At 35.3% G+C, this 25,220-nt stretch overlaps 1 protein-coding gene across 4 annotated transcripts in view; it reads right to left on the bottom strand.

The window, feature by feature from the left end:
* CCM2 (CCM2 scaffold protein) overlaps positions 1–25,220 on the bottom strand; it is a 121,384-nt gene that overhangs the window by 46,872 nt on the left and 49,292 nt on the right. The window contains exon 1 of one of the 4 annotated variants that reach the window (XM_074283539.1): positions 10,674–10,700. The exons of the other annotated variants lie outside the window; for them this stretch is intronic. Within the exon in view, the coding sequence (XP_074139640.1) occupies positions 10,674–10,685 (12 nt within the window). The 5' untranslated portion in view covers positions 10,686–10,700. Of the gene's footprint in view, positions 1–10,673; positions 10,701–25,220 lie in introns of those variants that run through there. 4 annotated transcript variants of the gene reach the window in all.

Below are 25,220 nucleotides of genomic sequence, written 5' to 3'. Positions count from 1 at the left end.
TTTAGGCAGGGCTGCTGTTGAAGGCCTACCTGCACTTTCACCAGTTCCTATTCAGTGGAAGACTGATTCACCAGTGTGGGTAGAACAGTGGCCCTTAAGAAGTGATAAAATTCAGGCCTTATTAGACATAGTGCAAGAACAACTTGACCAAGGACACTTGCGGCCTTCTCTAAGTCCTTGGAATTCCCCAGTATTTGTGGTGAAAAAGAAATCTGGAAAATGGAGGATGATAACTGATCTAAGAAGAGTAAATGAACAGATGGAAACTATGGGAACTCTTCAGCCTGGACTTCCATCTCCTACTCAGTTGCCAAGAGAATGGCCTCTATGGGTTATAGACATTAAGGATTGTTTCTATTCTATTCCTCTAGATAAGGAGGATATGAAAAGATTTGCTTTTTCAGTGCCTAGTGTTAATTTGGCTGAGCCTTATAAAAGATATGAATGGACAGTTTTGCCACAGGGAATGAAAAACAGCCCTACTATGTGCCAAATGTATGTTGCAGCTGCTCTTGCTCCAGTAAGAAAAGCCTTTCCAAAAGTAATATTGTTACATTATATGGATGATATTTTGGGATGTGCACCTGAGGAACAAATGTTAGAGGCATGTCTACAAAGGACCATGGAAACATTAAAGTACTACAAACTGCATATAGCTACAGAAAAAATTCAAAGACATGCTCCTTTTCAATATTTAGGATATGAAGTATATCCTAAGACACTCACAGTACAAAAGCTTTCTTTAAGAACAGAGAAGTTGAACACCTTAAATGACTTTCAAAAATTAATAGGAGATATCCAATGGATGCGTCCAGTGTTAGGCTTAACTACCAATCAACTACAACCTCTCTATGACATTTTAAGGGGAGACAGTGCTTTAAATTCACCACGCCAGCTTACAAAAGAAGCACAAAAGGCTTTGAGAGAAGTTGAACTGGCTTTATCCAATGTGGTTGAAAGAGTCACTCAAAAACCCTTGGAAATATCAGTTTTTGCTACAAAAGAGGCACCCACAGCAGTCCTTCATCAAGGAGACAGAGTGATTGAGTGGGTGAACCTCCCAACACAACCAGAACAAAGCCTTACACCTTACCCAGTGCTTGTGGCTAGGATTTTATTAAAGGCTATTAAGAGAGTAACACAATTATCTGGGATAAGTCCTGAAAAAATATACACATTCTATACTAACGCACAGATTAATGTATGCTGTGAGAACATCCCAGAATGGCAAATTTTATTGGCCACCGCTCCAAATTTTGCACATGGATCTCCATTAAAGATTACCCGGCTACTACATAATTGGCGATGGATTTTTGAAGAAAAGGTTTCTAAGGTTCCTCTTAAAGGACCAACAATCTTTACAGATGCCTCCAAAGAAAATATTTGTGCCATATACTCTCATGATTTAACCATAAAGAGAGTAATCAGGACTCCTTTTCAATCCACTCAACAGAATGAATTATTTGCTATCATGCTAGCTCTCACTTATTACCCAGGAGACGTAAATATAATTACTGATTCAGCCTATTCAGTAGGTGTAGTACAAAGAATTGCCACAGCCCAAATAAAATTTGCAGCCTCCAATATTTATCAGCTCTTTAAGGAACTTCAAGAGCAAGTGAGAAAACATCCAGGCAAGATTTATATCTTGCATGTCCACTCACATAGTGGACTTCCAGGTCCCATTTTTGATGGAAATTCAAAGGCAGATAGCCTTCTAACCATGTTAGCCAGTAGTCCTTTATTTCAGGAAGCACAAGAATCTCATTCTAAATATCATCAGGCTGCTCGAGCTTTACGTTTACAATTTGGAATCACAAGAGAGGAAGCTAGGAGCATAGTAAAAAGCTGTACAGCTTGTCTTCCTTTCCATGCTCCTACACTCCCTCCAGGGAAGAATCCTCGTGGTTTGAGACCCAATGAAATCTGGCAAATGGATGTGACCTATTATAAATCTTTTGGTCGTCTATCTTTTATTCATGTCGTGGTAGACACCTTTTCAGGATTCACATTTGCAATGCCAGCAGCAAAAGAGACAGCCCGAGTGGTCACTGAATTCCTTATACAAGCTTTTGCAATTATGGGTGTGCCACAAGCAATAAAAACAGACAATGGACCTGCATATACGTCCAAACATTTTACACACTTTTGTGCACAGTATAAGATTTTACATACCACGGGCATACCCTTTAATCCTCAAGGGCAGGCAATAGTAGAGAGAAGAAACAGAGATATTAAGACACTCCTCCAAAAACAAAAGAAAGGGGGAGCCACAGGTAGCCCTAGGGAACTTCTAAATTTAGTTCTCTATACCATTAATTTTCTAATTTTTGACAAAGATGCGCTGGCTCCAGCAGACAGGTTTTATAACCCACCAGAAGGGCAGTGTCCAGTGAGAGCATCTCCACTGTCCTTAGATAATCGCCAGGTGATGTGGAGAGATTTAGAAAGTGGTAAATAGAAGGAAATTAGATAGGTTAACTGCCTGGGGGAGAGGGTTTGCTTGTATTTCTTCAGCAGGAGAAGGAATCAGATGGGTGCCAACAAGTCATATTCGCCTTGTCCATCAGAGAGAGACAGAAAAAGAGAAAGACCTCAAAATAAAGGAGAAGATCTAAGAAACATCTGACACTGAAAGAGCATGGATAATAAGAAGACTGTTAAAGAACTTTAAAAACCAGCAGGAATCATTGGACTTCCTCACACAAGATGAGACTAATGGACAATGGACTTATGGACATTTATAAATTTTCAATTTATGATTATTTGATTATGTTATATACTTCTAGAATGTATTATGTTACTATATTACTATGTGCTTATGTAATTTATGTAATTACCTGTAATACTTCCCATATTGATGGATTTATGTTTCAAGGTCATTTATGTAATTATCTGTAATACTTCCCATATTGATGGATTTATGTTTCAAGGTCATGACTGTCCTATGTTCTAAATCAAAAGAAAGGGGGAGATGTTAGGATTACTAAGTGAGAACTGAGGTTGTCTGGACAGTGACAAGGTGAGAATTCAGGTTTTCTGGACAATTACAAGGTGAGAACTCAGGTTGACTTGATAGAAGGAGCAAGCCCATTGGCTGAAGTGGTTCTTCCCAGAAGCCCTTGCATTATCCCACGCCCATTCTCTGGGAGGATAAAGAGGACAGCACTCCAGGAAGAGGAGAAGACTCTGAATTGCATCAGGCTTGACGGGGCTCTCTGCAGGAAGGGAAGTCACTTCTTTGGACAAGAGTTAACAGCAACTACCTGGAGACAACGGTTCACTACAGGAAGAAGAATCTGTCTGAAAGATTTGAGTAGACACAGCAGATCTCTTCCCAGAGAGCGATCCGGCAGCTTCTAGAGACGACAACTCGTTACAAGACAATGCTTGCTCTCAAGGAGCTTACATTCTGATTTTTATTGATCTCATTTTCTTTTATATTATTTATATTTCTCAAACTATCCCTTTCCTTCTCAGAGGATCAGGGAGAAACAACATAGTTTCTAGAGGTCCAATTGGAGGATACAAAGTCCTTTGGGAAGGTGAACAATAGAAAAAATTTTCTCTAAAATGTTCTAATTCTTATCTTGACATGGAGGTAATCCTGGATTCTTAAAGGTAATGCTTAGAGTGGTAGCTAGCTGGCACAATATAAAAAGCCCTGAGCCTAGAATTAAGAAAATCGAAGATTCAAGGTTAGCCTCAGACACTAGCTGTGTGATTTTAAACAAGTCACTTCTGCCTGCCTCAGTTTCCTTAATTATTAAATGAGGATAATCATAGCACCTATCTCCTAGGATTATTGTAAGGTTCAAATGAGACAATTTGTTAGAATAGTGTCTGGCACATAATACATGCTTAATAAATGCTTGTTTCTTTTTCCTTCCCCGGAGTACAAGTTCTGGTAGATTTCATATTAAAAAGGCTTAGAAAGCACAATTTTGGTAACAAACTATGCCTGCTTTCTGAGGATAAACCTAGCAAAGCACAAAGAGAATCTTTTTAACAACAGAATGGCCATTCAATGGCCAAAGAAACCTTTAAGAAAAGAAAAATACAAAATAGCTCTCAGTCCTGTATAGTTGAATGCTCTCCTGCTTCTACAATGACACAAGCAGGATAGAGACTACAACTCTGATTTTGTTGGTAAAGATAGATAAATTTGCTTTATCAAAGCTGGTCAGTTCTTCCTCTGCAACTTAAAATTTGTGAAGTTAATCACTTGTCCAGGGTCCCAGAGATGGTAAGTGTCCAAGGTGATACTTGATACATGTCTTTGTGACTCCAAGGCCCTCTACACTAGATGCCTAAGAATTAGTTATTGTACATTCACTGGCTATTAAATGTGAGACCCTCCCTCCCCCAAAAAAACCCAAGTCTTATACCCCATAAGAAAGTTAGTGAAATACAAGATCCATACATAATAATATCCATAAAAACACTCTTTGTAGTTGCAAAAATCAGGAAACTAAATGAGCACTTATTAATAGAATATTCATAGGTATATGAATTATTGAGGTACATAAATATAAGGTAATAATACTGTGCTAACAATAATCAATGATTATGATTTCAGACAAATATGAGAAAACATTATTATTATTATTAATATTGATGAGGCAATGGGGTTAAATGACTCATCTAAGGTCACATATCTAATAAATGTCAAGTGCCTAAGTCTGAATTTGAACTCAGGTTTTCCAAACTCCAAGGAACACTCTATCCACTGTGCCAACTAGCTGCATCAAAAATGAGTAATTATAATGAAGTGATGTTAAATGGAGAAAGTCTAACTAAAGGAACCAATAATCACATTGAGTACAATACAAAGATTGGTAACAATACTAAAAAGCTGCCAGTCAAACCAAGGATGTTCTAGTAAACATTTAACAACCAGATTTTAATCTGCATTATTAACATTTTCTTTGATCACTTTCTTAAGCCTAGGCTTAAATTTGGTCCACTAAATTAGAATGTAATTAGGAAATGTTTAATAAAGTAAATAAAAATTGAATATAACACAGATAATGTTGATTTGATTTCAATTTCCCTAATGGTAAATGCTCATAATGAAAATTTAACCATCAGCTCTTTCTGAGCTGGTATAAGCTGACGCCCGCATGCCCCTACATCAAATTCTGAAGAAACAAACCTTTTCAGTTCCGAAGAAAAGAGACAGTGAAGAGACTGGGTTATGAATATAGAATGCAGTATACGTTGTGTAAATATGTGTAGAGGTACAATCTGCAGGTTTCACTTAAAAAGCTACACTTTCTACAAATAAAGGCTTCTTTTGAGGGCAGAATAAGATAAAAATGACCTGTGAAATCAGAAACTACCAATAAAACTCTGAAAAACAATTTTTAAAAAATCTTTGCTGCTGATAATAGCAATAGCAAGCATGCATAGTAATAGGCCAGGCTAGCTTCCTTTAAAAGAATCACAAGGGTCTTTCTAAATTCCTAAGTATGTAAAACATATTTGAAAAACAGAACTACTGAATATAAGGTACTGTGATAAAAAAATTTTGACTTGGTTTTCCTACTAACAAACAAGTCACATAACTAGCTACTGTAAAATCAATGGAGGTATCCAGGTCTACTCCCAGTGTTAACTTGCTAACTTGTAAATTCTAACTTGGGATATAAAGCTAAAGATACAGATCTTTCCTCTCCAGCCATCTGTTCTTCCTTCCTTTCCATAAAATTCCCTTGATCCATGCCACTTAAGTAACTACAACTATATAAATTTGCTGCTCAGGGCTCACAGATTTTTGTATGCACTAAACCTATGCTTAGAGCCCATACACAAGGATTCTGCTACCTAAGAGACTAATTTCTTTACTGTTCCTTGTCTTGCTCTCTCAGCTCTAGGAATTTTCACTGGCTGTTTTCCCCTTGAATCTCCAATGTCCTAGCTTCTCTGGCTTTCTTTCTAGCTAACCTTTCACCTTCTACAGAAAGCTTTCTTCTTAATTCTTGTGATTTACACTATCGGTTATCTTGTACATAGTTTGTTTATAAAAAGATGTTTGCACGTTGTCTTTCCAATTAGATTGTGAGCTCTTCTAGGGCAGGCAGAGTTTTTATGTGCTTAGCACATATGTCTGACACAGTATTTAATAAATGCTTTAATTAACTGCCTGTCTCATAGGAGAGAGAACAAATATAGGGAAATATGTTCAAAAAGGGGTGTTTTGGTCTGGAAAGTTATAAATATGGTGAATGGAGCCATAGGAGAATAGGTTGATATTCCCTGTTTGAGTTTATAATCATTATTTCTTTTACTGCAATACTATTCCATTACATTCATATATCTCAATGTGTTCAGAACTGGAAAGAGGAATTGAATAAGGAACAAGAGGGGAAGAGTAAACATAAGGTGCCTGGTGAAAAGTCTGTTGGGAAGTTGTAATGGATGGACATTTATTTGGTTTCCAGAGTTATAAAAATTAAATTGGAGAAATAAAACAAATTAGAAAATTGAAACCCACAAGACCATCAAAGAACACTCAGGGGGAAGTTCTCCCCCAAAAGAATGTAAGAATATAAGCTCCTTGGGAGCAAGATCTGGCTACATAAGGAGAGGTGGGATTAGGATTAGGCCAAAGGAAGTCTTGGAGTTTATGCACTCTATAATTCTTGACAGCAGCTGCCTGAATGATGAGGGATGTGCCTTTCCTCCAAAGAATAAAGATCTTTTTTGATTACAATTCAGACTCTGAACTTTTGATTCTAGTGGTCGTGGTCACAAAGAGTGAAGTGTATATAGCATGACTAGATCCAAGTCTAGATGGTGGATGGTATGAGGCAGCTCCCACTCAAGAGGACTACATTACATTGACAAAACTGTCCAAAGATCCATTGATAGGTACTAATGCCATTCGTGATCATCAATAACATGGAAAAAGGGGCCTGTCAAACATGATTTCCTCCATCTGTAAAGCCAGGCTAGAAACTTCAAAGATCATTTTTTTTTTCTTTTAAAAATATTCCTGATAGGGTTGGATCAAATGGGAATTATGGGATGGAGGGGAGAGGAAGAGGTAGAAAATGGGGAACAGTGATAGGGATGGACTATAAAAGAGTCTTTAGATGCTAATGAGAGTTTCTGAACAGAAAAAAATGACATGGTTGAAATCTGTGCCTGAGAAAGTCTATTTTGGTAACTTAATGGAAGATGAACTGAAAAGTGAAAAGATTGTAAAGGAAAGGAGACCAATTAGACAAAAGTCCCCAGAGAAAGTGATTAATCCTACGTGATCTCAGAGAACCTATGAATCAAGATACAAAAGAATGTACATCTAAAACAATGCTGGGTTTTTTTTTTTTTGGGGGGGAGAGTATTAGCTTCCCCCCCCAAAAAATCTTCCAGTGTATAGCAGAATTCAAGGAACCAGAATAAAAAGGAGATAGAGCATAAGGAGCCTACAATGCAAGAAAGAAACAAACATTTGTTAAGTTTTCCAGGGCAGCAAATTAAAAGATAGCTAAAATTTCCAGAAATGATAATTAGGTTGTTAAAAAAAAAGCAACAGCAGCTACCATTTCTCTTATGCTTTAAATAAAGTTTACAAAGAGTTTTGTAAAATTTATCTCTATTGGTCACTGCAAGATGAATCCTATGGGGTAAGTCAGTGTCAACATTCATTAACCACCTGCTCTATACCAGATTAAGCACTGGGGATCCTAAGAAAGTCAAGACTGTCCTTAACCTTAAGGAGCTCATTAGTCTAATGGAGGAAGACAACACAGAAAAAAGGAACTAGAAAGAAACCGAACCTGTTCTAAAGTTACCAATAATCTTCTTACCCATTCAATCTTTTTCCCCATCTTTAACCTTCTTGACTTTTCTGTAATTTTTGAAACTGTTGATCATCTTTCACCTAGAAGATGCTTAGCTTCCTTCACACTTACTGGATTTTCCTCCTTCCAGTTTGAGCCTCTTTTTCAATCTCCTAGGCTGCTCATTTTCCATCTTTTTCTCTCCCAGCTCCCATCCCCTTGGCATTTCCTCAGGCTCTGAACAGAGTCAACTTCTCTAAATGGTTTCTTTTGCTTCCAAAGATACATCTCTATGTTTATCTCTATGTAGATGACTCTTAAATATATGTACAAATCCAGTTCCAATCTTACCTGAACACTAGTCAATTACCTGCAGTATACCTACTCCTGGATATCCCATAAGCTTCTTAAACTCAACAAATCTACAATATTTTGTCCCCTTCCTTTTCTCCACCCCACTCCAAAGCCCCTCCTTCAGGACTTTCTTATTTCTGTTGGGGGTGGTGGTGGTGGGACTTATTCTCCAACTCACCAAGGGCCTGTCACCTCAGCTATCCTTGACTCTTCTTCCCCCTACTCCAGTTATCCAATTGGTTACTAAGTCTTATTGATTCTACTTTCATAACATTTTCTATATCCACTCCCTTCTCTTCCCTCACATAATCACTGCTCTAGTATAGATCCTTATTACATATCACTTTGAAAACTAATAAACTCCTAACTGCTCCCTGATTCCAGCCTTTCCACTCTCCACAGAGCTACCAAAATAAATTTCCCCTTTTTTGGGGGTTGGCAGGGAGGGCAATGGGGTTAAGTGACCTGCCTAGAAAGTAGATGAGATCACATATGAACTCAGTTCTTCATGCCTCCAAGGCAGATGCTCTATCTATGCTACCTACCTACCCCCCAAAATAAACTTCCCAAGGCATAGTTCTGACTATATTTACTCCCCTGCTCAAAAACTTTAATAGCTTCTCAATTATCAACAGCATAAACACAATTTGTTAATTTCCTTAGACTAGCAAATAAGATCCTCCACAATCTGGTTCCTCACAACCTTTCAAGATTTATTTCCTCTTGGTCCATTCACAAATCCTATGTGTGGACTAAACTGTACTATTAGCTATTCCTTGAACTCAAAATAGCTCTTCCTCTGTACATTCATGGAATATACTTATTCATTCAACACGAATGTATATACCTACTATGTGCCTAGCATAGTGTTAGATATCCTGCTACTTTAAGCATTAAGTAATTTACAAATGTTATCTCATTTGATATGACCCTGGGAAATAGATGTTATAATTATTTGCATTTTATAGTTCAGGAAACTGAGGTAAACAGAGGTTAACTAATTTACCCAAGGTTACACAGTGTCTGTTGACAACTTAGCACTAGGGTCTTTTTGCAAATGTTTACTGAAAAAATAAATAAAAAGTGAACAACATGAAATTATAATAACCAAACAACCTTAGAGAAAAATTAGAATAGAACTTCTTCCTTTCTTTGCAGAAGACAAGGGAAACTGAATAAAAATGTTGAACTTGTTTGACACGCTGATTACTTTTAATTATTTTTTCCTTTTTATTATTATTGGTCATATGAGAAAACCCTGGAAGAGGGAGAGAATAATATATCGAGAAAATGAATATGATATGAAAATAAAAGACAACATTTTACAAAGTTTGTTGCAGTTACAAAAATACAGCAAACACAAAAATTCAAAGATACAAATATATTAGCCAAAGTTTACTCGCTCTGAAAGTGAAATAAGTTTATTAAACAACTAGCAAATAGATTTGTTTCCTTATCTTAAAATGAGTGGGCTGATTTACTCATTTGGAGGGTCCCTTTAAATTCTAACAATCTAAACCTCTAATTCTCATACTAAGCACCTAATACATTAGGCACTATACCTAGCAAACCTAATCATCAGAATATTGCTTTGTTACATGAAACTTCAAAACCTGCAGGCATCAAGAGTAGCTGTGTTTTCCAGGAAGGATGCTTTGTCCTTTATACCATGCCACAGACAATTAAGAAAATTTTCACCTTCAACTTTTTTCTTTTGAGATTCCATGAATAACCCTATCCTTCTGTTTTTACTTAATATCACTCTTCATTCTAATAGGCTTTCATGATATGCTATGATTTTTAAAATCATAATTTTTTTCTACTGATTACGTTTTAATTTAGTTGTTTCTGGATAGTATATTATTCCATAATAGCGATTAAACTACCTCAAAATTCTAATGTAGGATGCCTTTCGTTCAATCAACAAATATTACCTAATTACCGATTTCAATTACAAAGGAGTGCTGCCCACATTAATTTAAAAAGTTTTAGTACTATCTTCAGGGTCACAAAAAATCAATAACTATTTTATAATAGCTACAAGTTTCCTGTAGGCAGCTGAATCACCTCATCCATGACATGGAATTTGGTTAATTTTGGTTTTAACCAAAAGCAATCCGCTTCCAGATGTTTTGCCTCAATTTCTTATCATAAAACCCTGGGCAGATATAAGCTCTACCCATCAACTATACCATACCATTTATAATAAAATGGAGTAAATTTTTTAAAAAGAGCATCTGTAAACTCCTAATATCATAAAAGAGTACCTGTCCAACCCAGTAAAACTACATATTCATTATTTTCACTACAGAAAAACATACTGTTCAGGGCAGAAAACAGTAGATTCATTTACTATCATCATCAAAAATTTTCAAAGCAACAGAGACTCCAAGATTAAGCCCAACTTCCCAACATAGCTGTGACAACCTAAGGCCCTGAAATTTAAATATTAATTTTCAGTTAGAGAGTATAAAAACAATCCCCTAAAAACAAAAATGTGAAGGATATTTTATGTTCTTTATTTGCACCTACCTCACTCCCCATTAGGTTTCTAAAAGTCAGATCGGAGGGTAACTTCTTTGGAAAAAAATTCCTGTTCTTTTCACTCTAACAATGGTTATGAGTTTTTCTCTATTTTCATGAAAAAAAAAAAAAAAAACACCCAACTAGATTTTAACCTTTTCTCAGACAAAAACATGTAAACGAACAGGAAGAAGAATAACCACAGTTTCCTTCTACAAAACCCCCAATGCTTGCCCACACACATAACAGAAAAGCATTGTCGGTAGGCAATCCCATATAACCACTGACAGGAACCAAAGAGGCCTAAGTGTACAACAAATTGAATAAACATAGACCTATTTTTATCATTGCCTTCAATACATATAGCTCTGTTATTAGTCTTTCCTCATCTATCACTAGTAGTATTATTGATTGATTTTGTAGGCTTGAATTTTTCATGCATTTATATAAAGGAACTTATATGGATCAACACTAAAAATGTATCAAAAACCTCATTTAGATTAGACTGCATTCTTAGAGTAGATTTTTAACAAGTTAATGTGTACTGCTGACTGGTTAATACCGCAGGCTCAATTTCAGAACCCTTACTGGGCCAAGTACAGAGATTGTTGCATTTCCACTTTCTTTCCTAACTCCTCTGCTTCTGAGATTACAGTTAGAGAATAAAAAATAGGTAGTAAACTCCATGAGGGCAAAGATCTTAATTTTGGTATAGGTTCCCATAACTTGGCAATGCCTGGCATACAAGAGGAACTTAATAATTGAGTTTAACAAACCTTTCTCTATATGAGCCATAGATATGAGGGGAATCAGGAAAGGGATTCTGTTTGTCCTAAAAAGATTTCCCCATATGGAGAAAAAGGATAGGTGTGGAGGTGGGTCAAACATTCTGAGAGGAAGAGAACAGACCCAAAAGTAGGGCAAAGCAGGACATGAAGAGGGGAAAAGGTGATAAGAAGTATTAGGTTGGATAGTATATTATTCTAGATGATGGAAGGCTTTGAATTCCAGAGCTGGAATTTTAAATTTTATTTTGAAGGCAATGAGGAGGTTGAAAAGTTTTAAGCCAAGTAGTGACTTGATAAGATCTGTACATAGGAAGAAGGGGAAGGGAAAGCTTTAAGACTTAGAGATAAATACTTAAGAGCTATTTGTATAAAGAGAAGGTAACTAAAGTTATAGAATTAAATGATATTGCCAAGGAAGAGAGGAAAAAGAAAGAGGCCAAGTAGACAGAATTATCATATATAGGCAGAAATGGATGGTTTTCAAAATATTAAAACTCTAATTGTACTAAAACTGATAATAAAATAATATTCTTTTGATGATTCAAAAGGCACTCCAGCGTCTTACCATGACCAGAGTTATAATCAGGAATATTATCACTGTACAGACTAGCTTCCAATCTCATCTTTAATAGAAACTCTTCTCTCCAAAGTTACTCATGATCTCTTAGTTGCCACTCTAATGGCCTTTTCTCAAAGCTTATTTCTCTTGATCTCTCTAAAGTCTCTGTTCTGTACCACTGGTCTTGGTTCTCTTACATGTCTGAATTCCTGTCTCTTTTCCTGACTCTTTGTCCACATTATGTTTGCTAACAGTGGAACCTATCATTATTTAGTTGAGCTGAATTTTCAACTGCTATGACTAAGTAAATCTCTTGTTAACTACTTAATGTCCTGTAAGTGACAATATCAAACATAAACACCAAGGGAATGAATGACCTAAGTCAGACCCAGCTCATAATAGAAGGTGTAGTAGGAAGATTAAGGGACTTGCTTCTCTATGAACACAGAAGAGAAATTTGAGACCAGGTTCTCCTGATTCCTAATGTAGCATATCTGCTCTACCACTCTGCTTCTGAACTCAGAAAAATTTTCAGCTTATTTAAAAAAAAAAAGGGGGGGGGGAGCTGACCGTAGTAACTCATCCTGAATCTTGATTTGGACTCAGAGCTTTTTGATAGTTGTATTTAGCTGCTTAGTGTTAAAACACCTTCTTTAGTTTCTTCAGGTAGCTGTGGGTAACTCAGCTCAAGAAATCCTTTCTGTGGTTTTAAATTTTATAGCCCACTTCTGAAGGAATTTCCCAAATGCCTCTTTGGGTCATCTTTTTCAGTTTCCTTTCTTCTCTCATTCAACTAGAAGGAATGCATGAAATTAGTGTCTTGCTGCTGGGAGCAATAAACCTCAAAAACAGACTCCTCCAAATATAAAAGGGTGCTGGAACCGCTTTAAAGAGCGGAAAGATATCCCTCATTCCATAACATGGTGGAATGAAAATTAAAAATAAAAAAACCCTTTGGCAGAAAAGAAAAGAGATCAAATTCTAAAGTACAGTTTTGTAAGTTAAGATCACTACATATTTGTTCTTTCACTCAATCAACTTTGAAGCAACATTCAATTAAGACCTTGGATAGAAGCTTGGGGGATGTTGATAGGAAAGTGCATTACACTTGAGATATTGAACAAGAATTTGTTGAATACTTAGCACTACCTTACCACTATAAGTAGTAGAAAGAACTACAAAAGTTTGACATTCTCTGCTCAAGATTCTTCACAAAGCAGGCATTCAGTAAGTGTTGCTCACTAATGGAAATCTCTGGAATAGGGCTCACAGGGAAAAAAAAAAAGAATTTGATAAGAGCTAACATTTAAATAGAATTTTAAGGTAAAGTACTTAATTTATGTTAAGCTTGTTTGACGCTCAAAAGGGTGATTTTAGGCATTATTATCCTATTTTACAGAAGTAACAGGTATTACAGTGATTAATGTGATTTGATTGAATTAGAACAGAAGGAACTTCAGATATGATGTTAGAAAAACTTTCCTTTAATATTAAGTCATTCCCAATGAATGAAAAATGTGGTACTTGTTAAAGAACACTTGTAATTAAGAAGTTAATGACTACAACTACATTTAATCAGCAACTCTTACCAAGTTGCAGGTACATCAAGTGCTACTGTTTACCGTTGAGAGAACAAAAAGGAGAGTAATAAAAGAACAAATTGCAGTAGACAAGAGAAAAAGAAATAAGGGCAAGATAAAACACTGATGACCTAATCTAGTAGCCTTATTTCTACTTCAAGATCATTATAAGGGCGTCAAAATGTCTGGCATTAATATCTCTCCTAACTACAATCTCTGATTAAATTATGAATATCCAATGTTAAGTAGTTTTTTTTTAAAGAGCTTTATCAAGTCTCTCTCAATTTTAAGAGATTTATCAGTACCAGATTTGCAAGAAAAATTAAATCATAAGCTAACCATTCCATACTGTGCTTGAATTTATCGCCCCTTCCTCCCTAAAAAGGCCTCTATCTTGAAGTACATATTTAGGGGTAACATATAAATAACCAATAAGCCAGGCTCACTATAAACATTGCCAAGGGAACAAACTCTTGTCTTTAATACAGTAGAGTTAAGACTCTCAACAAGTCATTTAACTTCAGTTTCGTTTCCTCAATTGTAAAATGGAAATAATAGCCCCACTTTAAAGGGCTATTATGAGATCAAATGAAATACTGTATGTTACTAAGTTCTTTGCAAATCTTAAAGAATCATATAAATGCAAACTATTATTAACAGATATTTCTTACTAATATCATTAATCAGTAGTAACACTAGGAAATAGTCATCAGGTAATATTTTGATAGCCAAGATCTTCTTATGATCACAGTCTATGAGTCATTTCATTCCCAACTGATATTTACACAGATATATATATATATATATATATATATATACACATATATATATATGTATGTATATGTATATATATATATATATATATTTGAACTTGTCTGAGTTTCACACATCAGTTTTGTCTTCATTTATTATTTATTAAACACTTCCTAGCATAGTCCATGGCATGTGAGATTCTCAAATATTTATTAATTATTGTTCTATAAGAAACGCCAGCAGGATGATTTCAGAGAGGCCTGGAGAGATTTATGTGAACTGATGCTAAGTGAAGTGAGTAGAGTGAAGTAAGGATTGTGGGACTGAGTATGGACCACAACATAGTATTTTCACCTTTTTTGTTGTTGTCTGCTTGCTTTTTGTATTCTTCTCATTTTTCCCCCCTTTTGATCTGATTTTTTCTTGTTTAGCATGATAAATGTGGAAATATGTATAAAAGAATTGTACATGTTTTAACATATATTGAATTGCCTGGTGTTTGAGGAGAAGGTAAGGGAAAAAGAGGGAGAAAAATCTGGAACACAAGGTTTTGTAAAGGTGAACACTGAAAACTATTTTTGCATATATTTAAAAAATAAAAAGCTATTATTAAAAAAAAACTTTATTATCCTACAGAGGTTCAGTTGATACAACAATGTGGAGGTCCTTGTTCATTTGTAATCAATAATTATGTTCCTTTTAGTCCCACTTTGGAGGAAAGATGAGGAGTAACAAGAGTACAGGGGAAATTTGATACAAAACAAAGAAGAATTAATGAAACAATACACGATAAATTTCTGATATGCATTTTTTAAAGCAGAAAACTAAGTTTACCTTGTTTGATAAATATGAAAGTGTTTTGATGGACTAGAATATCAACTTGGCTAAAGCAGATGTGGGCCACAGTATGGCAGCAGATGTTATATATAAACACAAGCAGAAATACAGATCTTACCCTCAAAGGACTTACACAAAAGAACACACAAAAATGAGAATTAGGGGGCAGGGACAAAGCTGACGGTGAGAAGGGAGTAAACATTTATTAAATCAACAAATATTTATTAAGCACCTACTATATGCTAGGGACTCTACTAGGCATAAGGGATACAAAGAAAGGTAAAAGTCCTTGTTCTGAAGGAGCTCACAATCTACTGCGGGAAGACAACATGCAAATAATTACGGGCAAAAAAGATGTGTGTGTGTGTGTGTGTGTGTGTGTGTGTGTGTGTGTATATATATATATATATATACACACATACATACATACACACACACACATAAAATAAATTGAAATTAATCAAGAAGGAAAGCACTAGAATTAAGACAGATCACAAAAGGCTTCCTGTAAGAAGGTGGGTTTTTTATTGGGAGGTAAAGATAAAGGTAAGAATAGTCTATACATAAGAGATGAAATGAGGAAGACCAAGGTGGACAGTACTGATGGCTTGAGGAATAAGAAATAAGTGGAGATGCATAAGGTGCTAGTAGACTGGGAAGGTGAGAGGGGTGAACTGGTTATGAAGGAATCTAGCACCAAACAAAGGATTTTATACATGATCTTGGAGATGACAAGGAGATATTAGAATTTACTGAGTTGATGGAGGCTGGGAGAAAGAAAGCCAGAAATAATGACATGGTCAGATCTATGCTAGTCTAGAACAGGTAGAAACTTGTGGCAGGAGACTAATCAGAAAGTCATTTAGATAATCCAGGGTGATAAAGTCCGGTACTATAGTGGTAGTCATCGAACAGAAAGTTGTTTAGTTGTTTTCATCATGTTTGACTCCATGACCCCATTTGGAGTTTTCTTGGCAGAATTACTGGAGTTATTTGTCATTTCCTTTTCTAGCTCATTTTACACATGAGGAAACTGAGGTAAATAGTATGTTAAGTGACTTGCCCAGGGTCACACAGTTAGTAAGTGTCTGAAGTCAAATTCGAAATAAAAAAGATGAGTTTTCCTGACTCTAAGACTAGCACTCTATCCACTAATTATCTCACTGCTCTGTAACATACAAGAAATGCCATAAAAATAAAATTGTAAGCCCTTGTTTTCACATTGAACATGAAAGTTGAGAGACACAAACCAATAATGATAACTTGGCCGGGAGCCTGAATGGTTGACGGGATGGTGGTGCCCTTAAGAATAATAAGAAAGAGAGAAAAAGATCATATGTGCAAAAAAATGTAGCAACTCTATTTGTAGTGGCAAAGAACTGGAAAACAGGTATATGCCCATCAATTGGGGAATGGCTGAATAAGTTGTGGTATATGAAAATAATGTAATACTATTGTTCTACAAGAAATGATAAACAGGCTGATTTCAGAAAAGCTTGGAAAAACTTAATTGAACTGAGTGTGACTGAAGCTAATAGAACCAGGAAAACATTGTACACAAACAACAGGGTAATGATCAACTAGGATAGACTTGGTAAGCAATTCAATGACCCAAGGCAATTAAAATAAACTTTGGATGGAAAATGTCATGCGCATCCAGAGGGAGAACTATGAAGATTGAATGCAAATTAAAGCATAATGTTTTCACCTTTAGAAAAAAATTTTTTTTTATTGTGGCTTTTCCTTTTTGTTTCGATTTTTGTCTTCCAATATGATCCATATAGAAATATGTAAGAAAGTATATATAACCTAAAGGAAAAATACTTTTTTAAATTTCAAAAAGATAATAGATAAGTTTGAAAGTGTGGAGGGTGTGGGTAGAAAGAAAATGGACATGGGGAGAGAGAGAAAGATAGTGAATTCAATTTTGGACATCTTGTAGTTTTAAAGAGGATATCTAGTAGGTAATAGGAGATACGCAAGTGGAAGTCAAGGCAAAGTGTAGAATTGCATAGATAGATTTATGAATCATCAGCATAGAGATAATAATTGAATTCCTGGTAGCTGATGAGATTAACAAAATGAACAGGACAGAGAATCCCGTGGAACACCCATAGTTAATAGTTGTGCCCTAGATGAAGATATAGCAAAGAAGTCTGAGAAAGAATAATCAGATATGTAGAAGGAAAACTAGGAAAGGGAAGGGTAGTGAAATCTAGAGGAAAGAAAGAATCAAAAAGAAGAGGTTGAACGACAGTATCAGAAGTTCAAGAGAGGTCAAAAAGGATGACAATTAAGACAGTAGTTTTAGAAGAATAAGGGGGTTGGAAATCATACTGTAGACATTTAAGGAGGGAATACGAGAAAAGGAGGCAGCTGGTCCTTTTCAATAAATATTCTTGCCATAAAAGGCAAGAAAAATATGATACAACAAAGAGTGGGGATGGATGGAACAAGTGAATTTTTTGAGGACAGGAGAAAAATACTTTCATTTGCAGGCAGTGGTGAAACAGCCAGTATACTTGGAGAGACTGAAGTGCAGGAATAGAGAGTGCAGGAATGAAAAAGAGAGGATAATCCAAGACAAATGGAATGGAGTCACTTATGTAAGTTAGAGGAATTAACCTGGGTTAAAAAGAACCTCCTGCTACTTCTTTGTGAGAGACAGGGGTAAAGAGAAGACAATGTGGCACAAAGCATGATGAATGAGACAGTGAGTTAAGGAAGTTTAAAGGAATTGTATATTGCATCTGTGAGAACCCTAAATTTGTCCAGTCAAAAGTGGACTCAGGAGAGAAATGAGCATGGATATTTCATGAAATGGTAAATTTATCCAGGGGCTCACCAATTAGAGATGAGAGCTCAAGAGCAGAGGCATTTCCAAGGAGAGAAGAGAAAAGTAAGCATGGGTTATTTGAGTCTTTCATGAAATGATATGAATATTGGGGCATATTAGACTTTTGTTTCTATCTTTGAAGATTTCTTTAAGTATATGCTCAGGAAGTGAATTGCTAGGATAAAGACAGTTCAATTGAGTGATTTTTCTTACATAATTCAATGTTAAAATCTAGAACAGTTAAACCATTTCCCAACTCCATCAACAATATATTCTTGTTCTTGTCTGCCCAGGGTATTTTCAATTTTTGTCATCTTTGTCAGTTTGCATGTAGGAGGTAATTTGCATTTTACTTATTACCAGTCATTTGGAACATATTTTAATGTGGTTGATTATGGCCTGTAATTTACTGTTCATATCCTTTAAACTCTTATTAATAAGAGATTGGATCTTAATGGAAATAGCTTCTTTCTAGGTCTTTCTACCTCCACATTATTCTCTCCTTTAGCACATTTCCCACATGTATTATTTAAAAAAAAAAAATCAATTTTATTGTATAGATTTGACTGTGTGGCTTCCTACTACCTATGAGGGGCGGCTAGGCAGTGCAGGGGATAGAGCACTGGGCCTGGAATAAGGAAGACTCATCTTCCTGTGTTCAAATCTGGCCTCTGACACAAAAAAGCTGTATGACCTTGGTCAAATAATTTAACTTGGTTTGCCTCAGTTCCCTCATCTGTAAAACAAGCTGGAAAAGGAAATGGCAAACCATTCCAATATCTTGGTCAGGAAAACTCTAAATGGGATCATAAAGAGTTGGACAAAACTGCAAAAAAAAAATGACCAAATAATAATATTCCCCATTTTACAGATTTTTTTTAAACAGGAAATTGTGGCTCAGAGAAGTTTTGCCTACAATTACACAGCAATTAGAATTGAAGCTAAGATTTGAACATAAGACCACCTGAAGCTGAAGTAAAGAAGCTTAATATGCTTCCAAAGCCATTCTCCTTATTTGAAGCCTCACAGATTAAATGACATCATCTCACTTCAGAAATCAACAGAGACTGTTTTAACGGTCTTATTTACTTAAAGTGTCATTTTTAGGGATAGAGTGAAAAACATGACTGACTATAGGAAACAGAGATGATAGGAAGACAAGAAAGAAGAAAGGGAAGATGCATACACAATTCTTTTCTATTAAGTATTATTGACAAGTTTAACATTTCTTCGTATTTAGGTATGAAGCCAAAGTGCCAAAGGAAACAAAGGAACCTGTCCACATTTTTACTTCATTCAACAAATATTTAAGAAAGTACGAACACAAAACTGTATCCTATAATGGGCAAGAGATATAACTCTTGCTCTTAAGGAACTTATTCAAAAGTTTGTGTATATAGTCTCCTAATTTTCAAATATGAAGAGTCATTCCTTTGCATATAGACAGGGCTAAGGCCTATGGCAACTTGCATTTTGCTTCCCATGATAAATGCTTCCCAATGCTAGAGTATCATTTAGATTTAGAAAATGGGTTATTTTTGTCACCACTTAAAAATAAGATTTCATTCAGGCCTTTAAGACTCTAAACTTAGCATATGCAGATAAAATTTAGACTGTGTGCATGCAATTAGGCAAAGTTTCTGCCAAAAAAACAACTCAAATGCGGTTTGTTTGCCTTCTTCTGGAAATCATTTCATTTGAAGAGTTCAGCTATGTATCACAGGCTTTGCCAATTGGTAGAAAGTAAAATTAGTAACTGAAATTTATTAAAAAGAGGAAAAGTTGCTGTGATAACCCATTTTACCCATCCTACCAAAACTTTGTAATGTGCTATGGTCTTCTGAGTATTAGAATATATCCCATTTATTCTTCCAAATTGATTTCTTAAATAAATGTGTCTAGAAGAAAAAATCTGAAACTACTGGGGGGAAAAGGTGTTTTTTGTACAGGCAATCTAGAGACCAGAGTTTTAGCTGTAGCTTCACCAGTAGTTGTGTGATCTCAAGGAAATCACTTTACTTCTCTATCTGTTGAATGACAAAGGTTCCTTTCAGGTCTTCCTTTTCAATTGTGTCACTATTCACTATTTTCTGTATCTGTTCAAGGATATAAACTGATAGAGCTACAAAGGTTATTGTCTTTTACTCAACCAAATACCATAGTCTAGCATTCTTCATTCTACATAGACATAAGAAACTTTCAAAGAATTGTTATTGATCTTCATAAATACAAAGAAATTACAATTTCCTCAGTTCCTTATGCTAATGAAATCATAAGTCTAGTTTTTTTTTTTTTTTTTTAAATATCATTTAGGCCTTGTAATGTTCTAGGACATGTTAGAATTGGAAAAATGTTGTATACAAACAGGAACTTTCTTTTTTCTTTTCTTTTTTTTTTTTTTTAATATATATATATGTATTATTATAGCTTTTTATTAACAAGATATATGCATGGGTAATTTTTCAGCATTGACAATTGGAAAGCCTTTTGTTCCAACTTTTCCCCTCTTTCCCCCTACCCCTTCCCCCAGATGACAAGTTGACCAATACATATGAAATATGTTAAAGTATAAATTAAATACAATATATGTATACATGACCAAACAGTTATTTTGCTGTACAAAAAGAACCGGACTTTGACAACAACTATAGCAATCTAGTGTTTGACAAACCCAAAGATACCAACATTTGGGATAAAAATTCATTATTTGAAAAAAACTGTTGGGAAAACTGGAAATTAGTATGGCAGAAATTAGATATGGATCCACACTTAACACCATATACGAAGATAAGATCAAAATGGGTCCATGATTTAGGTATAAAGAATGAGATCATAAATAAATTAGAGGAACAAAAGATAGTCTACCTCTCAGACCTGTGGAGGAGAAGGAATTTGTGACCAGAGGAGAACTAGAGATCATTATTGATCACAAAATAGAAGATTTTGATTACATCAAACTAAAAAGTTTCTGTACAAACAATACTAATGCAAACAAGATTAGAAGGAAGTAACAAATTGGGAAAATATTTTTACAGTTAAAGGTTCTGATAAAGCCTCATTTCCAAAATATACAGAGAACTGACCCTAATTTATAAGAAATCAAACCATTCTCCAATTGATAAATGGTCAAAGGATATGAATAGACAATTCTCAGATGATGAAATTGAAACTATATCTACTCATATGAGTGTTCCAAATCACTACTGATCAGAGAAATGCAAATTAAGACACCTCTGAGATACCACTACAAACCTGTAAGATTGGCTAACATGACAGGAACAAATAATGATGAATGTTGGAGGGGATGTGGGAAAACTGGGACACTAATGCATTGTTGGTGGAGTTGTGAAAGAATCCGGCAATTTGGAACTATGCCCAAAAAGTTATCAAACTCCATATCCTTTGATCCAGCAGTGCTACTACTGGGCTTATATCCCAAAGAAATACTAAAGAAGAGAAAGGGACCTGTATGTGCCAGAATGTTTGTGGCAGCTCTTTTCATAATGGCTAGAAACTGGAAAATGATAGGATGTCCATCAATTGGAGAATGGTTGGGTAAATTATTGTATATGAATGTTATGGAATATTATTGCTCTGTAAGAAATGACCAACAGGAGGAATACAGAGAGGCTTGGAGAGACTTATATGAACTGATGCTGAGTGAAATGAGCAGAACCAGAAGATCACTATACACTTCAACAACAACACTGTATGAAGATATATTCTGATGGAAGTGGATATCTTCAACATAAAGAAGATCCAACTCACTTCCAGTTGATCAATGATGAACAGAAACAACTACACTCAGAGAAGGAACACTGGGAATTGAATGTAAACTGTTAGCACTACTGTCTTTCTACCCAGGTTACTTATACCTTTGGAATCCAATTCTTAACGTGCAACAAGAAAATTGGATTTACAGACATATATTCTATCTAGGTTATACTGTAACACATGTAATATGTATGATTGCCTGTCATCTAGGGGAGGGAGTAGGAGGAGGGAGAGGAACATTTGGAAAAATGAATACAAGGGATAATGTTATAAAAAATAATTACTAATGCATATGTACTGTCAAAAAAAATTTTATAATTATAAAATTTAAAAAAAAATAGTGTACAATTAGCCTGTGAAGGAAATAAAAAAATGCAAGTGGACAAAATTAGAAGGATTGGGAATTCTATGTAGTGGTTCATAGTCATTTCCCAGAGTTCTTTCGCTGAGGTAGCTGGTTCGATTCATTACTGCTCTATTGGAACTGACTTGGTTCCTCTCAGTGTTGAAGAGAGCCACTTCCATCAGAATTGATCATCATATAGTATTGTTGTTAAGTATATAATGATCTCCTTGTCCCACTCATTTCACTCAGCAACAGTTCATGTAAGTCCCTCCAGGCCTTTCTGAAATCATCCTGCTGGTCATTTCTTACAGAACAATAATATTCCATAATATTCATATACCATAATTTATTCAGCCATTTTCCAATTAATGAGCATCCACTCAATTTCCAGTTTCTGGCCACTACAAAGAGGGCTGCCACAAACATTCTTGCAAATATAGGTCCCTTTCCCTTCTTTAAAATCTCTTTGAGATATAAACCCAGTAGATCTACTGGATCAAAGGATATGTGCAGTTTAATAACTTTTTGAGCATAGTTCCAAATTGCTCTCCAGAATGGCTAGATGTATTCACAATTCCACCAACAATGTATCAATGTCCCACAAACAGGAACTTTTAAAGAAATTCTTCTGAACCATAAGGAATTCCTCTTCAATTTGGATTCTATGTTGCACCTCTTCCATGACAATGGTAATCACCTTTGGAAGGCACATATCTATTTTATGCTTTGCTTCATATTGATCAGAGCCCAAAACAATGTTATGTCTGTCTTTATATCTTTCAAGAAGTTTGACATAATTTTGACATGTTCATGGGTGATAATTTGTCATAAAAAAAATTAAGGTGGTTTTATTCTGTCAAATCAATTCAAAAGAATAATAAAGAAGTAATAAGCTCAGTGGGATCCTGTAGTTTCTATACTTTTTTGATCAATTTAAATATAAGAGATGTTGTCTACTATGTAATATTAGTAAAAGCCTGGCTATTCTCTGCTACTACCCTCATTAACAACAGCCTCAAAGGATGTGTGTATTATATTCATAATTTTATACATATGGGGAAATGGGAATATGGATCTGCAATTATTGATTTTTTCCCCTCCTGTTGCCTTTTTAAAAATTATTATAAACTAAGGTCCAAGATTTTTCTTTGCTTTTGAAGCATCTTCCTCTTCTTCAGACATTCTTTAGTCTTCAATGCCCTCAAAATTGATGCCTCCAGCATGGACCCTCTCTGTGTATACTTAAATCCAGATGCTTTTCTTATTTTTGTTGTGTAAGCAGCATTTCTATTTCACATCAACAACTGTAACATTAGAGACCAAAGATGATGGTTCCAGGGCCTTAACTAGTCAAAAGACTTTGTTATATAAATCCTTAAAGATCTTTTTCATCAATTGTCCATTTATTGTCTTCCCTCTCATTTCATCCACAAATGCCCCGGAGTTGACTTTATTTAATTGAGTCTCTTTCTAAGTTTTAAACTGTTTTTTTTCCCTTTCCATTCCTTCATGCTGGTTTGTTAGGTAACACTACTCAATCTTTCAATATCCTTCTCAGTAAGATTATAAATGATTCTGCACCGTAAATGCTAACATATTTTTCTGCTTAAGAAGAGTTTGCTAAGTTTAAATTTTGTGTGGGACACTAACTTTTACCAAAAATAAAATCAGAGACCCTCAAGGTAAAAAGCAAAAAGGATTTATAGGATCTTTAATAACAGATGTTATCACTAAAGAAGTGCAAAGTACAAGCTGCAAACATAGGATTATAGAGACCCTAAAATGGAAGCCCTGATCCACTTCTGACCTTTTCTCCTATCAGCTGGGGGAGTCCAGGCTTACATTCTAACTCAAAATCTACCCAGAGATTAACAATTAGGGCATAGATTGCACATTCTTGTGAGAGATCTTCACTAAGTTTATCCCATTTAATTTCAAGCTCTTGTAAATTAATGACTATATTGGGAGACCATTAAGTAAACTTCTGCATGAAAGTGTCATAATTGTTACCAATTTCCTTTTGTCCATTCCCGATTTTTTGAGCCAATAATTGATTAAAAGGGTTGGAAGAATTTTAATTGCAAACTTTATTTTTCTTTTATTTTTAGTCTTTCTTCTAGCTTTGTATTAATTTTTTTCTTGGTATACAGCCAGGCCTCCAACTTGTTAGAGCAGCTGATAGGAGAATGATTCCCACATCAGTAATGAAACATTTCTTATTTACTAAATTCTAATTAATTTTATTTTTGTGATATTACTTAAATGTTCCTTAAAGTCAATACCTTCAAGTTCTTTTCTTTTTCTTTCTTCTTTTTCCAAAGAAAACACTGAGGTTGCATAGTTAGAAGAATTCTGTGTAGGCTCTGTAAGTCCTTGGCCTCTCTCATGTCTATTCTGAACCAGAGTTTCCAACATATTTTTTCACTGACCTTAATTTCCTCCTACTTCTATAATGAAGTCAGTGGGTTATCAAAGTATATGTCACTTTAATTTGAAGTCCTGAGTTCTTCATCAAATTTCTTTACCTAGTCATCCTCTGCAAAGGGCATGGCTATAAGCTACAATTATGCTCGTTCATTTGTCAATGGCCAAGGATTTTACAACTTTCCAAGAGTACCAACAGCTAAGATACTGTCTAGAGACAGTCTAAAAACTGTAATTCTTAGCATCCTCTGCTGACACCTCTGAAGAAAGCAGAAGGCCCCTGCAGAAAATTGAAGGCACTTTGTGGTCAGCTGCTGGTGATAAACCTCTTCATACCTATGGTCCTTGAAAAGCAAAGACTGTGTGGTCTTACTGGGGCTATGCTTGATGCCTCTCCTATGTAATAGAACCTGCCAGAGATTGTCATTTTTCTGGCAGAATTTCTGAAAATCTAGGGTAATCTCCATGCTGCTGTGAAGCACTGGAGGCATTATGGAGAACTGCTTTTAGACCTATATATAAATTATTATTGCACACATATTTCTGAGAGAAATTAATATTAACAATTTGGGGGCATATCCAAAATTTTTTCTTATCCCATTTCTTTGTTCAAAGTCCCCATCTTCGAGGGCTATTATTAAACTCGGCCAAAAATGTAC

Source organism: Sminthopsis crassicaudata, chromosome 1 (assembly GCF_048593235.1).
Source record: "Sminthopsis crassicaudata isolate SCR6 chromosome 1, ASM4859323v1, whole genome shotgun sequence".
Classification (NCBI taxonomy): domain Eukaryota; kingdom Metazoa; phylum Chordata; class Mammalia; order Dasyuromorphia; family Dasyuridae; genus Sminthopsis; species Sminthopsis crassicaudata.
This window is presented reverse-complemented; position numbering and strand designations above follow the sequence as displayed.